Below are 14,347 nucleotides of genomic sequence, written 5' to 3'. Positions count from 1 at the left end.
CTCTCTTTAAGTCAGTGTTAAGTTGGCACCCCCTAAAGTGCACTTTGAAGTCAGAAGCGCATCTCGACACCTCACCCAGCGCACACCAGGGCTGTTCTCCCAGCGTTCCCCCGACGGGCACGGCATCCCGGCGAGCCCGAGCCCGCCCCGGCCGCCGCCACATCCCACTTCCCCCGGCCCGCCTCTCCGCCGCCGCCACACCTCCGCCGCGCCGCCCGCTCCCATTGGCTGGCAGCGACGAGCGACAGGGCCCCTGGCCAATGGGGCCCGCGCTGGTGCCGCGGAGGCGCCCAATGGGCTCGCGCGCCCACCACCGCTGCCCGTCGCGGCCGGGCGCTGGGGCTGCGCGGTGCCATTCGGAGGGCGGGCGGCGTGGGGAGCGGATGGTGCTGCTAGCGGCTCCAGGGCGCCGGCAGGAGCAAGAGCTGGCTACGAGCGCCTCCCCCCCTCTCCATCCTTTCCGCTCCGGCTGCGTGTCCCTTCGTCGTGCTCTGCCGCCGACCACCCTGAGCCGGCAGCGCTGTACGATGTGAGCAGCCGTTGGGCTCGGCAGCGCCCCCGGTGCTCACGACGCTGGGGCGGGCAGCGATGGCCAGAGCCTGGCGTGGAAGCAGCAGCCGCCGTCGCCGATAGGAAGCGCCGGGGGCAGCTGGGCAGGCGGCGCGGAGACTCCCCAGGGCCGTGCAGTGCTTGTCCCGCCCCGCCCCCTCCCTCCTTCCCTTCCCTCCTCCTCCTCTCCCCGCGACCGGTGCATGCGGGGCGCTGGGGGCCGAGCTCGGGTCCCCCGCAGCCACCGGAGCGAGTGACCCGGGGGGGTCTTGCGCATCCCCGCTATGTCTTCGTCCAGCTCCTCGCAAACCCCCCCGTCCCACCACCAGCCCCCGCCGCAGAGAATGAGGCGCGGGGCCGCCGGGTCCCCCACCGCCGGCACGGCCGGGGGCCCCGGTAACGGCGCCGGGGGAGGCTCGGCGGGGACCAGCCGGCTGCTCCAGCCTATCCGAGCGACCGTCCCGTACCAGCTCCTGCGGGGCAACCAGCACAGCCCGACCCGGTCCCCATCCGCCTCGGTGGGCAGCAACACGGGGCCTGGGGGCGGCGGGGGTCGCGGCGGAGGCAGCCCCCCACCGCCGCCCAGCGCGACGCCGCCGCTGGCGGCGGGCGGCGGCGGAGCGGAGCCGGGCAGGGTGAAGGGCAGGCAGCGGCGGTCGCCGGAGAGCGGCGGCAGCAGGAGGAGCAGCTCACCTGAGAGACGGAGCCCCAGCTCCCCGGTGTACAGAGGTAAAGCACCAGGAGAAAGCCGGTCTCGCTTCCCTGCCCCGCGGGGGTGCTGGCCGGGCTGGGGCCGCCCAGGCTCCGGGCACCCTGGGCTCTGCTTTCTGCTGCTGGGCTGCGCTCTGCCTTTCCCCCGGGCCAGCGGGGGTGGGACACCGGGGACCTCCCGGCCCGACGGGAGGAGCCCAGCCAGAGCCTTAGCGAGCGGGTCGGGGGGCGAGGGCGAGCCCTAAATTCCCCACCCCCGGGGCAGGTGTCGTGCCCGGGTTTGCTTTGCCAGGAAGCGGGGGGAAAAGCGCTTCGTCCCGCCGCCCTGCCCCGCGATGGGGGGGAGACGACCCCTGGAGTGTCATCCTCCTTCTTGGGCAAGGTGAGAATCCTGCCTAGGAACCCCCCCCACCCCGCGCCGGTCTTGGGAGGAGCGGCGCGGGGGCGAGCTCGGGGGCCGCCGGCGCCTGCCCTCCCCGGGGGCAGAAGCTGTCGGGGGGGCTCCGACGGCGGTGCTCTTGCCGCTTCTACCCTTGGCCTCGGGCTCTGGCAGCGGAGGTGTGTAATAGGGAAACGAACCTAAAATTAACCCGCTTCCCTGTCGCCAGCTGTAACTATCTAGTAAGGGTGATAATGAGTTAGATTTATATCTGGGGTGTCACAACCCAGTTCTGAAGTGTGTGTTAAAACCAAGCCTCAAATGCTCTTCCTTTCTGCAGAGCTCGGTTTCTTAAAAGTCTTACATTTTTGTAAGATCCTAGGTTAAAAATGTGATGTTTCCAAGCGCAGGCTCCAAAACAAGGAAATTCCCATATCGAGGTGCTTAAAAACAAGTCTGTCTCCTTGTGGTATTTAGTACTGAATCTTTGAGACTGTAAAAAACTCAACCAAGCAAAACGCACTGCAAACCAAGCCCCATGTAGCCAAAATAGGCCTGTAAAGTTTAAAATGTAAAATTGATTCCCAGCAAGTCCGACTTAACCTGCGTCAGGTTGTCTCTTAAATTATTGAATGTGTTAAAGTGGCAGTGGCCATCTTACCTCCCCCACTCCCTTCTGCCTTCCCCCATCACTTGAGCAGTTGAATGAATTGGACTAAATGCACTTTCTGTGTTGTCCTGCTGTAGCTATCAGCTATCGCACATCATCTCTTTCTGGGAATGCTTTCTGTGGTTCGATACCACTTGCTTTTTCTGTCCCTTCCATAAGTCTTTACTGTGTGTGATTTCTGTGGCAAATTGTGGTCTGTGTTGGGTGCCAGCATGTGTTGTAGCAGTGGAATCTTACCTTCTTTCCTCTTCAGTTTTTATGTGTAGTAAACCCTTGCTGTCTGTAGTATTTGCAACTTGGGCAGATCTGTCATTAGAATTGTCCTAGGTCGGGGCAGCATTTCACAAATAAGCAAAATGTCACTGCCAGTTACAAATGGAGTTAATTTGCCCTATGCATCTGCTTATGCAGATGACCTAATTGATTGTGCTATAATCTGACCAGAGATACTTTGTAATGTATTTTTTCAAAAAGAGTCTATTTCTGCAGAGAGTTTTGCGTGCTTGAAAATGGAACTGAGCTTCTGTGGTTTTGATTCATTCAAGCTCTATTTAAAATTTTAAAGATCATATTTTTCTGGCTGTATGAAGCATTAAATGTCAATTTCCCTTTTGCATCTTAAACCTTTGGAAAATGCTAATGGGAAACTAAGAAAAAACAAAATATCTGTGTGTATGAGTAGTGATAGTGCTGATGGTGAGCAGTAAATTATTTAATTATGGGAACCCGGAGGAAAACATTGTAGTGGTACAGTGTATAAAGCCTATGCTTAAGGTGTATTGAAGAGGGAGGAATATGAGCAGTTACCTGCAAGCCAGAAAAAGACTACAAAGCTGTGAAGTACTTCATTAATGTGTGCGATTTTTTTTGTTGGAGGGGAAATTTTAATTTTAGAAAGTGGTTTCAGTCTTCTTCATCTATGGGCTATTTTAGCCTTAATAAATCAGACTATAAATTACTACTGAATGACTTTTCTGTCACCAAACTTGTTTGAGCTTGCCTCCTGGTGAACTGCATCACAGAGCTTGATTTGGTTTAATGAGTGCAGTGTATAAAATCATAAACGGTCCGTCGAGAAATGCACCCTGTGATCTGTATGCACTGCAAAGAATTCGTTCCCCCTCCTCCAGGTCAAGCCAGCTGCTGCTGCAGAAGCTGACATCCTTTAGCAAATCCTGAATGAATGAATGAAAACAACGTGATCGCCCTAATAATGACCACAATTGCACACGTCAACAGCTTTATTTTACTGAAATACAGGCACCATTTTCTAGCGGGCGAGAGTAATAAAATACTCTATTTCTTAAGTCTTGCAAATGAAAAAAGATTACCAAACCCTTCTCTCTCCCTCCACCCCCCCAAAACTAGAGATGTTTTTACACAATTTGGAATATAGTTCCATGCCATGGGGCAGTATTTTGTCTTTGTTTCTCTGCTTGTTCTCAGCATCTTAGTAAACGATGTGTGGACACTAAAAACATGTTTGTAGTCTGTATGGTGATAATAGTATATAGAAAATTGATTGCTGAGCTGGAGGACTACTGCAGTAATAATGGAGGACTTGAAAAAAAATTCAAATGTTCCATTTTCAGACATGATCCATTTTACTGTGGCTTGTTAAACAATGCTACTCCAGCTATTTATAGTTGTTATCTGTATGCAAGTCTTGGGGAAGTGGCTTGATTAAGTTTTTTTGTCAGTTTTTCAAAGCCATTTCCCACTGCTGTAAAATGTGAGCTTACTCTCTAGGTTTAATCCTGTTGTTTTCCTCACCAGTGCAGGAGATGTGTTTGTCTTTGGCTCTGCAGTCTGACTTGGATTGTTTCACAAATGTGCTTGTTCTGGAAACTGCTTGTGATTCTGATGGCTAGATGTTATTCTCTTAAGACACCTGTCCCTTCCCCATCTCCTTCCAGTCTTTTTCAGTTTAAATGCCTTGAACTGACTATCCTACTAAGACTTTTTGTGTGGGTATTCTAGTGAATTGCTAGAGGTTTCTTTATGAAGGGGATTTTTGTGCAAACACTCTAGCTTTGAGCCTCTACAGGTCAGAGTAACTACCACTGCAGGCACTGACATCATACTACATGAATGAAAGCAGCATGCTCTGTTTTTTCTCCCATCATCATGTTTTCTACCCCTTCTTTCTAGTATACCGTAAAGGTTTTTGTTCTGTAGCAAAAACCCTGTGTTTTTAGGACTGAAACTTTCAATAATAAGGTATTTTCCTTTGAACAAATTTGTGTATTTTTAGTTGTTAGGAAGCTGTCAATGCCAGTAGCATTATTTGGTTAGTACTGTTGCTGAATGGGTGAGAAATCATGAATGTTACATATATATTTTTAAGGTGTTAAAAAAAGAGGGGAAAAACCTGATATCATAGGATAAATCTGCAGTGTGCAAGTCTGCACCTTTCCTCTTTCTTGAAATGTGCTTATTCCTTACTAGTAGATATTTTTTGTAGTGTGTGTTAATGTTTTGGAGAGCTGGCAGTTGAAAAAGTGTCTGGTTGAATGTAACAACACGTGGTTTTCTTAGAGGGAATATATCTGTTAGATCTCTGAGTGCATAAAAGTAATGTCAACAGAATCTGAAGCTGCGTGATTTATGACAAAGGATGTTCCAGTAATAATCCAAAAAAGCCAAACCCTTGGACATGTCAAATAAAACTTGCTACTTGCCTGTGGACACATCTTTTAAAGAAAAAAGCAACTTGTTTTCCTCCTTACCTTGCCTGGATAAAATCAGCAGTGTCTGCTGTTATGTAAAGTAGCCTGTATGAATATGAGAGTGGGTTTCCTGTTTAGTTTCTTTTTTTTCATGATACATTAATATTTTGTATACAAGGAGGGTGTAAATGACTTCTCTATGATTCAAACTCCACACTACTCTGGTGGCACTGTAATATTATGCCTCTTATATTGCAACTTTCACTTACACATTTTATAGTACAAAATTTTATCATTCCATTTCCAGATGTTAAAGACAAATGTTAGTTTTAAGGACATATGAAAAATACTGTAATCAGTTTGGCTGTTAAAGGTTCCCAGTGTCTTTTACTTCCCAAAATAACTCCTGAAGATTTGCCAACATGAGCGAGAGAAAGGAGTTACAAAAGATGCAAAACAACTGTATAACCCAGTTCAGCATAAGAAGTATATATATTTGCTTTTAGGCTAGTGGAATTAGGAGTGGAGTAAAGCAAACAATATTGTTGGTCTCTAGACTTGTAAGAGATATCAATATTAAAAAAAACACCAAAATTTGTACTTCAAAAGGTAGAACTATTTTAATTTCCTGAATTCAAACCATCCAATATTTTGGCATCATAAGCGTTTATACCAGAGATCAAGAAGATCTTTCTTTTATTTCTAGCAAATGTAGGTAAGGAAGTAATTTTTGTGACACTTCCTATTTCCTGATCCCTGAATAATGCAGTATTCCCATAATTGTATGGCCAAAACAGCTTTGCTCCAGCTTTGTCCCTCTAGCTTCCCAAAACAGCTTTCTTTGGAATATAATATGATGACATAAAGACCCTGGCTAAATTTGATCCAGTTGTCCTGAACTCAGAGCCTTTTTAGTTACATGTTTTAACATGACTGTAAATGAGAATGGTGTATTAAATGCCTTTAATAAATAATGCTTTATAAAACAAATTAATTGAGCTTCTTTCAGGTGTTAAACTGCAGGAAGGAAAAAATAGGAAGGAATTTTCTCTGTTGAACTTGCTGTAGCAAGACATTAGCTTTGAAGACAGAACCTCCCTGTTTCATGGAAAAAAAACCTTAAAAAGTATATGATTATATGTGTTTTAAATCACTACTTGACCTTTAATTCTTATTCTTTGGACATAAACAAGTATTTGTGTGTTACATATGGCCAAACTGAAGTTACTTGCCAACATCTGTGCATAGTAAAACAGTGGCAAATACTGATATTTGGTTTCTGAAATTCATGGTTCCTGTGTTTCATTGTTTTCTTTCCCGTGGTGGTAGGGTGAATGGAGGTTCTTAAAATGTATTTTAAAATGCAGCGAGGGTAGATCAGTGGAGTGTATCTTAGAATCTTACAAAAAAGGCAGTGTTCATCAAGTCTAGACTGCTATACTGCAAAATTCACAGCGGAAAGCCAGTTATTTTTAAAATGGGTTTTGTGCTACTACTCTATATCATTATGAAAAAAATAATAAAAATAACTGATGCAGTAATGCTCAAGTTTCAGTTAAGTCTAGACTTGAAAGCAGTAGTTGTAACAATGCAAAACGTATTGGAAATAGAGTATATGCTCCTCAGTGCTTCAGTATAAGTGAAGATCTGCAGTACATTTTAAATGGGGCTTTACCAGTTGATTAATTATCTTCATCTGAAGAAGATAATATTTTTTTAACCTGCAGTGAAAAATGAAAGTTCCTGTTAAAATCAATTGACAGTTACTTCAGTAGAGAACAGCGTTGCCAGCACTTGACAAAATAGGTAGCTCTTCATAGATTTCACATATGTTCTTGGGAAGTTGTTGAAATAGTAGAGTTTAAACATCAACTAGCATTTTTTAATACGTATCTTTTATTGATGAAAAAAATGACCCTGTATTAAACATACATAACTGGAAAATTGTGCTTAAGTATTTAACTGTCAATGATCTTCATCTTGCTTTAGTGTTAGTATTTAAATGGATGTTTATGTTAGTCTTTCAGTGCTGCCTCCTTTTGTAGTGCTTAAACAATGGCTTAAGGCACTTTCAGGCAAGTAAAATATTATTTACATCTCATCATTAGAATACATCACAGAAACTAGTCAGCCTGAGATTATGACCTTTTCCTTTGTGTCACCATTTTTAAGGTTTGGGTAATTGCAAAATAAAGAGCACTGGAGATCAGGGTGAAGGAAAATGGGTGTTTGTACTTAAAAATCAAATTCTGAATTACAATTCTGAATGAATATTCATTTTCCCAAAATTAGGTAGTCTTTCAGTTATGCTTTATTTTTTTCCCATCTGATTTGACTCTGAAGCTCATCCCTGCCATACAACTAGTTTTGAATTGGAGATTAAATGCTGAGGTGTAGAAATAGTACTGAAAGGGATCAGAGATTTCTCTGGTGTGGATAGCTTACAGAGTATCATGACCCAGTGTGTAATAGCAATTCTTTGGAATGGTGAGTTGGACTCTCCGTTCTTACCTTTCTGAAGCTGAGAGGGTGTCGATGGAAGCCCTTATCCACGGTTGAACCTGAAAAACATGCGCTCTTGGGAACTCTACTCTCCCAGCAGTGTGAGTCTGGGCTTAGGACCAGAGCTGTAGTGTTGCATGGCCCCCTTGGATTGTCTGGTGATAACTTTGCTCACACGTCTCCTGTTAGTAGGACAGAGGAAGGTGTGTAGCTCCTGGAGGTCTGTCTTGGAAGGAAGCACAGGCAGGCCAAGTGTGGTTGTGTTGAGGAGCGCCCTCAGCCTGCTGTCTCAGGCCCTGTAATGCCATCTCTGCCCTGGGTGTGTTCATTTCACTTCTCCTTTGGTATATGCACTTCCTAGCTGCTGCTGCTGCTGCTGATTCCTGCCAAACTATTCACCCTGTTAGACTAGTTTTATCTGACAGGGAGAAAAAACACCCAGAAGGTGTGAGTGTCTGCACTCAGACTATAAGAGTTTCCTGCACAAAAAATTTGTAAATGGGGTGATTAACCTAAATAGTTCGTTTTAGATTAGTGAAGATGGTTGTGATGGGGGGGGGGGGGTTCATTTTTTGTAGTAGTAGATCTCTTAATTAGCTTTCCATATTAGATATTGTGCTTTGCTAGATACTTCCCATTAGGTCATGAAATGTTACAAATTTGACTTTTGAAACCCTGATGCAAAGTACTGTATGGTTAGGCTTCCTTATTTAGTGTTGCATATGTGCCAGTGGTAAATGATGCCACTGATGTTGGTGTTTATAGGACTTGCTTTTCACTGTTGCTGGTGTTCAATTGAGGAGTAGCTGTTTGCAATGGATATTGTTCTCACATGAGTGAACAGCAGCATTGGTTCTTACATGCCATTTATTTTGCACAACTTGAAACTAGCTTTACCCAAACTATGCATTGTTTCCTCTTTAGGAAGAAAGTGTCTCATATTTTGCTCACAAGAGCAGTAGGCAGTAGTTCTGTCATGGTTTTTGAATAATCTAACATCCTCTCTAGAATATTTTCTTCTCAATCTGCTGAGTCTAAACAAGAATAATAATTTGAGTGTCTCATTCCCTGAACAATGCTAGTCACCTGTTTGCAGAAGGCTACCTTCAGCCTCCTTTCCTATGCTCTTACCATCAGCCATGAAGCAGTGTTGTAAACACACTTCTAAACTTCAGGAATTAATACTTATTTCTGACTGTCAGGTCATTGCACGATGACTGACATTCATACTTGAATTTGAAATTATGTTCTATAGCTAAATTAATTTTAATATTATATAATAAGTATACTATAGCTGTCTTTTAGAAATGTTTTGTACAACAGTAGTTACTCAGTTGTGAACCAATTAAATGTATGGCAATGTGGGTATTGTTATATCATGTGTCTTTTTATCTTAGGTCTTTTGGTGTATAATGCCTGTTCTGGAGTTCTGAAAGAAATAATTAGTAAAGGTTAGCTAGCTGGATTACTCGGGTATCTAAAGTTTTTAAAAGTCTTCATGGTTAGGAAGAAACCCCAAACATTTTAATATAGGTGCTTAGGCTGCAGTACAAAAAAAATATGAAAACTGTAATCATTGTTTGACATTTGTCAGCATTTGGAGACCAAGCTATCATTTGGAAATCATGTGTTCTTACCAGGAAGCAAGTTTTTGTTATTCAGTGTTCAATTACTAGCTAATTCAATTAATTTTGGTCTGCAGAATTTACCCTGTAAATACAAACCCCACTTCAGATAATGCCATGAAGTCGGAAGTTGACTATTAGGGAGCAGATTACCTAAATGCAGATATAAAATCCCAGGTTTATGAACATGTAGCTCGGGGGTAACAGTGCAGTTGCTTTTCTTAGCAACTTAAGTGCTGTATCCATGCTGGATCAGAAATGTTGCTGGATAAACTTTGAAAATTTTGCACTGTGTTCCCATAATTCAGGCTACAGAAAGACAGCATAGAGCAGCTAGCTCTAAAAAAGCTATGAATTTCTGTAGGTATTGAACATGATCTCAGGACCACTCTTTCTGCATGCCATGGCAGAGCTCCCTAGCCCAGTAGGACTGGAAGATGGTGGTGACTGTAGTAGGTATCAGAGTGGTGCTGCTCTGGAAAGGTTTGATGAGTTCACTGTTCACACATGGAATCCAGTTCAGTGCTGTGTGTCAGCTAGTCAGTCTTTCTGGAATCTGGAGCCCTGGAAAGTACATTATGAAAACCAAGTGGCTTTGCAGCTTTGACTCTGTGAGCTAGGTGTTACACCTCCATATTCAGCATATATTATGGTAGATCTTTGTTATATGTGATACCTTAACTTTCTGCTTTTCAAAGCAATGAAGAGTTGAGCTGCTCACTGAAAGTTAAACCTAGATTTACGCTGTGTCCCGGAACAGACTTTGACCAGTGTGACTCTAAAAATACCAGCTAACTGCTGAAGAATGCAGAATGAGACTTAGGTTTACACAGTAGCTGGGAAGCTGCCAGGTTAGAGGAGAAGCTGTCTTCACAGAAGTAAATTTCTGTTCAAGGTCTTAACATCTTCATTCTTAACTGATAGCTGTGTTTGCTTAATTGTGGCAATTGATAGTGGAATACCACACTTCCTTTCTCTCATACTCTGATTCCTCAGCTCTTTCACCTTCAGTGGCTCTTTTGTTATACCTGATAACCTGCCTGCTGTAATTATCTTTGCAATGTTTTCTTCACCCACAAAGAAACCATAAAATACATTTGAAATACTTTCTGTTCTTTTCAAAGGGAGCAAGGAAAAGGCCTAATCTGGAAGAGAAAAAATTCTCATGGGCAAAAATGTGATTAACTCATGCATGTCTAAAAGTAATGTGTGTTTGAAAAATGTCCATACAAGGAACTGACTGCAGACACATACTCAGTGTAGGATATTGTCCATGTGGAAGATCCAAATAAACTTTGTGTGTTGCTGTAGAAAGAGAGGCTCATTCTTTCAAAACAAGTTGTTTAGCAAAGTATGCAGTCCATATATTATTTAAAATATTTTGTAAATCTGTTGTATAGATCTACCTTAATTTCTTCCGAAGAAGGAACTGGGCTATTCAGATGATTGGAGGCGCATGATTTTTGCTTAGTGGTGTGTATAGCCTTTAATACGAAGTTGAAGGGTACAGCGAGATCTTTTGATCTCAAGATTTATAGTACAAACTTAGACTGGCCACACTGAAGTTAGGAATTACCACCTGTAACAAGTCAAAATTTCAGAGTAGCAGAAGAAATGGGTCTGCTGACACTGTACATACATGAAAGAAATGTTAGATCTAGTCTTTGTTTAGTCATGCAAATTTACACGCATATACAGCAAAAGAAGAAAATCCTACATAGAGGTTTGTTTAAAAGTCATGAATCGGGAGTAAAGTTTTGGATTTCGGAAGGAAGTACTTTGAAAATTTGTCTAAACAGTGTTGCTTTGCCTTGAATAATAGAGAATCTGTTTTAATGAAAAATGTTAATACTGTTGGAGTCTTTCAGACACCAGAAAAGTTCAAGGATGTGATCTGATTGCATGGACACTTACCTCGAAAAGGCTGCTAGGAATAAGCAGAGTGCCTGCAAGAAACAGCAGGAAGAACTGAGGAAAGGATGTCATGTTACCAATCAAAAGGTGAACCCTTAGCTGAGAATTGTTAAAACATGAACAGGCTTGGACTTTGTGTGCTTTAAGAGAGAAAATAGAAACATGCAGATTGAAAAATGAGGAAAAAGTTGTAACCATTTGGTATGGAGAAAAAAAGATCTGAGACTGATTTGCTAGAATATGGTTTCAAAGTCAGCTCCAAGGAATAGTAGCTACAGTCTCAGAGGAAATAGCACAGATATTTCTTTAATGCTTCTTAGAAAAAAAGTCTTAAGAAATCACTTTCCATAAGGACAGTGATTTTTAACCCTGAAAGATAAAAAAAAAAAAAAATTGTAAGGGACAAGGATAATTTGGAATTAGGAATTACCAAACCTGTGCTAAATACAGAGTGCATATTTCAGTAAAGTCAGTTCAGAGATCTGTGTTGCAGGATTCTAGAAAAGCCTACTCAGAAATTGACACTTACCTTCAAATTTCTGAGCCAGTCTTGTTAGTAGGAATGACGTCATTAGAGAATAGATACCTCCTGAGTATAGCAGGTACATCAGCAATGCTGATGTTTTAAAAATGTGAAAAACGTTGTGTTCAGTTCTAAAGTATGGAGAACTATTGGTGAAACTTCAAAAGAAATTTGAAGGGATGGTGGAAACCAGGGAGAAATGTTAAAGTGCAAAATGAGCTCTCCAAGTGGTGTCACGTTAACCTGGTTGATTTGATAGGAAAACTGATGATCTAGACAGGAAGTAGATCTTATCTGTTTAGGCAAATTTTGAAATTGGGGTGATGAAACTGTTGATGAATATTGAGAGATTTAAGTAGTACACAGGAAAATTATGCAAGAAGAGTTTAAGAACCATGGGAATTGAAGTAATAAGTTAAATAAATTGATTTAAAAGTAAAAATTGGAAGTTAATTTACATGGAGTTGTGCTCGATCAGAGTATCTTTTTCTCACAGGAGGAACATCTAATATGAAAATTCTGGAGGGTGGAGTTGGGTGATGGTGAGATCTCTAAACTGCCAACATGAAGCAACTGAAAAACCTTTGGGCACAGGTCTGGTCTTACATGAAGAGCACTTGGCCACACAGGGGCTGGTGAGACATTAAATGGGGTACTGCACACCCTTTTCATGCTCCACAGGTCAAGAAAGGTAAAGTCAAACTGGAGCTGACTCAGAGAAGGACTCACAGGTTAGGAGTTCAACTGTGTGATTCTGAAAAAATCTGAATAAAAATACAGTTGCTTTGTCAGAATCCAGGTGAGCAAGGAACGGAATGAGTGGGTGGATTGGGTTGACAATATAAATATTTATATATTAAACTGTAAGAAGGCTTGAAACCATCAGGAAAGGAAAAGTTCCTGGATTATTTTTCCAGTAGGAATTGTGAGGACAAATAGCTGCTGTAAGATTTTACTGTACTCTGTTTTGAAGTGATTATGTGTTTTGTCAGTGATAGCTGCAAAGTGAGCTCCAGATTTAGGAGGTTGTTTCTAGTCCTTTGTTTCTATGTTTAGTTGATAATGAAAAGATAATTTATTTAATGATCAAAGTTGAGCATTCTTATTTAGGCAATTTTAGTCTGGTTTTCCATTTCTATTTTTCAATTTTTTTTTCAGAAAAATATATTGTTGTTTAGTATAATTTGCTCTAGCTAGGAGAATGCTTTCTATCTCTAATAATTGGTGATCATTATGATGGCATTGTATAGCCCCTGTGCATTGATTACAGTTCTTTGTGTATTTTGATTATGAAAATGGTGAGTTGTGCCTTCTGATTTGTTTTATTCATTATTATGTCCAGCTGCATTTTGATGGAAAGAAGAATTAGATTGAAGGTTTACAAAACCCTCACTTTCTACATCTTGTTAAATTTTAAATATTGTCTTTATAGCAACAGCCACAGCAAAAAATCCCTTCAGAGTCATCAAGTTTGTTTGAAAAAAGTGTTCTTCAGTTACTGAATCAACTGCATGTGCTTATAATGACCTTCAGTATTTTAATTATTAATATACTGGAAGAAAAAAATAACACCCCAAGCTTTAGTGCTGTTCTTGGTTCCCAGTTTGGTTCTCAGTATTGGCTACATAGAATAGATGATTCAGCAGATCTAAATTAATGAACTAAAAGGAAGGAAATTCTTTGTATCTGGTGAAGTGTCCAACAGTTAATGGATGGTTGTTTCAGTGTGCTTTTTCCCAAGTACTTAGCTGCTGAGCTCCAATCAAATTTGTCTTAACTTTATAGTACAAACACTTTATTGAATGATACCACGTTTAGATATTTGTATAGTATTTAAATTTGAAGTAATAATCTTACAAAGAAAAATATATTCTAAAAACGTGAAATACATGAAAATATGAAGGTTTGGAATTAGTGTTATTTACCTACATGTCATCCTGTTAGAAGAGTGCAAGTGTGTAGGTTACATCTGTTGAACAAAGCAGGCTTTTGTGACATGAAATCCTACAGGTCCTGTACATGCCAGCAGTAATCCTTGTCAGAAGAATAGTTTAGCTTTAGCGGGCTGAAACTTTCTGCCGTATGGTTTGTTTACTTTTCTTATGGAGATTAGAGCATTCTTTCTGTGTTTGATCTCTAAGGATAATGTTGATTTTAAACAGGGGAGTTTTGCTGTGAACAGAATCTGACTTCTGAAATATATTCATAGTCACATTTTACTTGACATGTGGTTGGGGCGAATAAGGGACATGAAGCAAAGGCCTTGCTTCAACATACATGCATGAGTCAACTGCAGGGCCAGTGAAATACACCTACAAATTCATCCATGTTTTCTACTTCCTCTGGTATCCCTGCCACTGTGCCATCCTGGGTGGCTAGGTGTCCTTGAGAGTCTTGCATGAAACCTCCATTATGGAAGGGAGTGCCTTAACCTATGGGTTGGATTCAGTGACTAACCAGAAGATCTCTTTTTAGATGAATTGGTCATAGCTATAAAAGATAACTCAGTATAGTTGATTCCTAAATCCTGTGCTGTGGGTCAGTGTGTGTACAATTTTCCTTTGAAGGAACAAGCCGGTTTTGTCTTAGGTTGTTTTCCCAGTATAGGTGACGTCCTGTCTTGATAGACTTCTGTTTCTTGCAGTTCAGTCTGAATTCTCATAAGCCTTGCCAGGTACAAAGCCAAATCGGCCCTGACTATCAGACTGTGTGGAAATGATCTGTGTGGAAGACTGGCTTCCCTCTCTATTTTGTTTTTTCTCCCTGAAGAATTCTGGATGCAGAAAGCACATCATTCATTGACCT

At 41.9% G+C, this 14,347-nt stretch overlaps 1 protein-coding gene across 5 annotated transcripts in view; it reads left to right on the top strand.

Moving 5' to 3' along the window:
• Positions 1-831: 831 nt before the first annotated feature.
• Positions 832-14,347, top strand: part of GLCCI1 (glucocorticoid induced 1) — a 52,651-nt gene continuing 39,135 nt past the window's right edge. For all 5 annotated transcript variants that reach the window (XM_068210330.1, XM_068210311.1, XM_068210323.1 and 2 more), the window contains exon 1: positions 832-1,278. In XM_068210330.1, the coding sequence (XP_068066431.1) occupies positions 834-1,278 (445 nt within the window). In that variant the 5' untranslated portion in view covers positions 832-833. The remainder of the gene's footprint in view (positions 1,279-14,347) is intronic.

Source organism: Anomalospiza imberbis, chromosome 1 (assembly GCF_031753505.1).
Source record: "Anomalospiza imberbis isolate Cuckoo-Finch-1a 21T00152 chromosome 1, ASM3175350v1, whole genome shotgun sequence".
NCBI classification, from domain to species: Eukaryota; Metazoa; Chordata; class Aves; order Passeriformes; family Viduidae; genus Anomalospiza; species Anomalospiza imberbis.
Note: the sequence above shows the minus strand (reverse complement) of the source record. Positions and strands in the feature narration are given on the sequence as shown.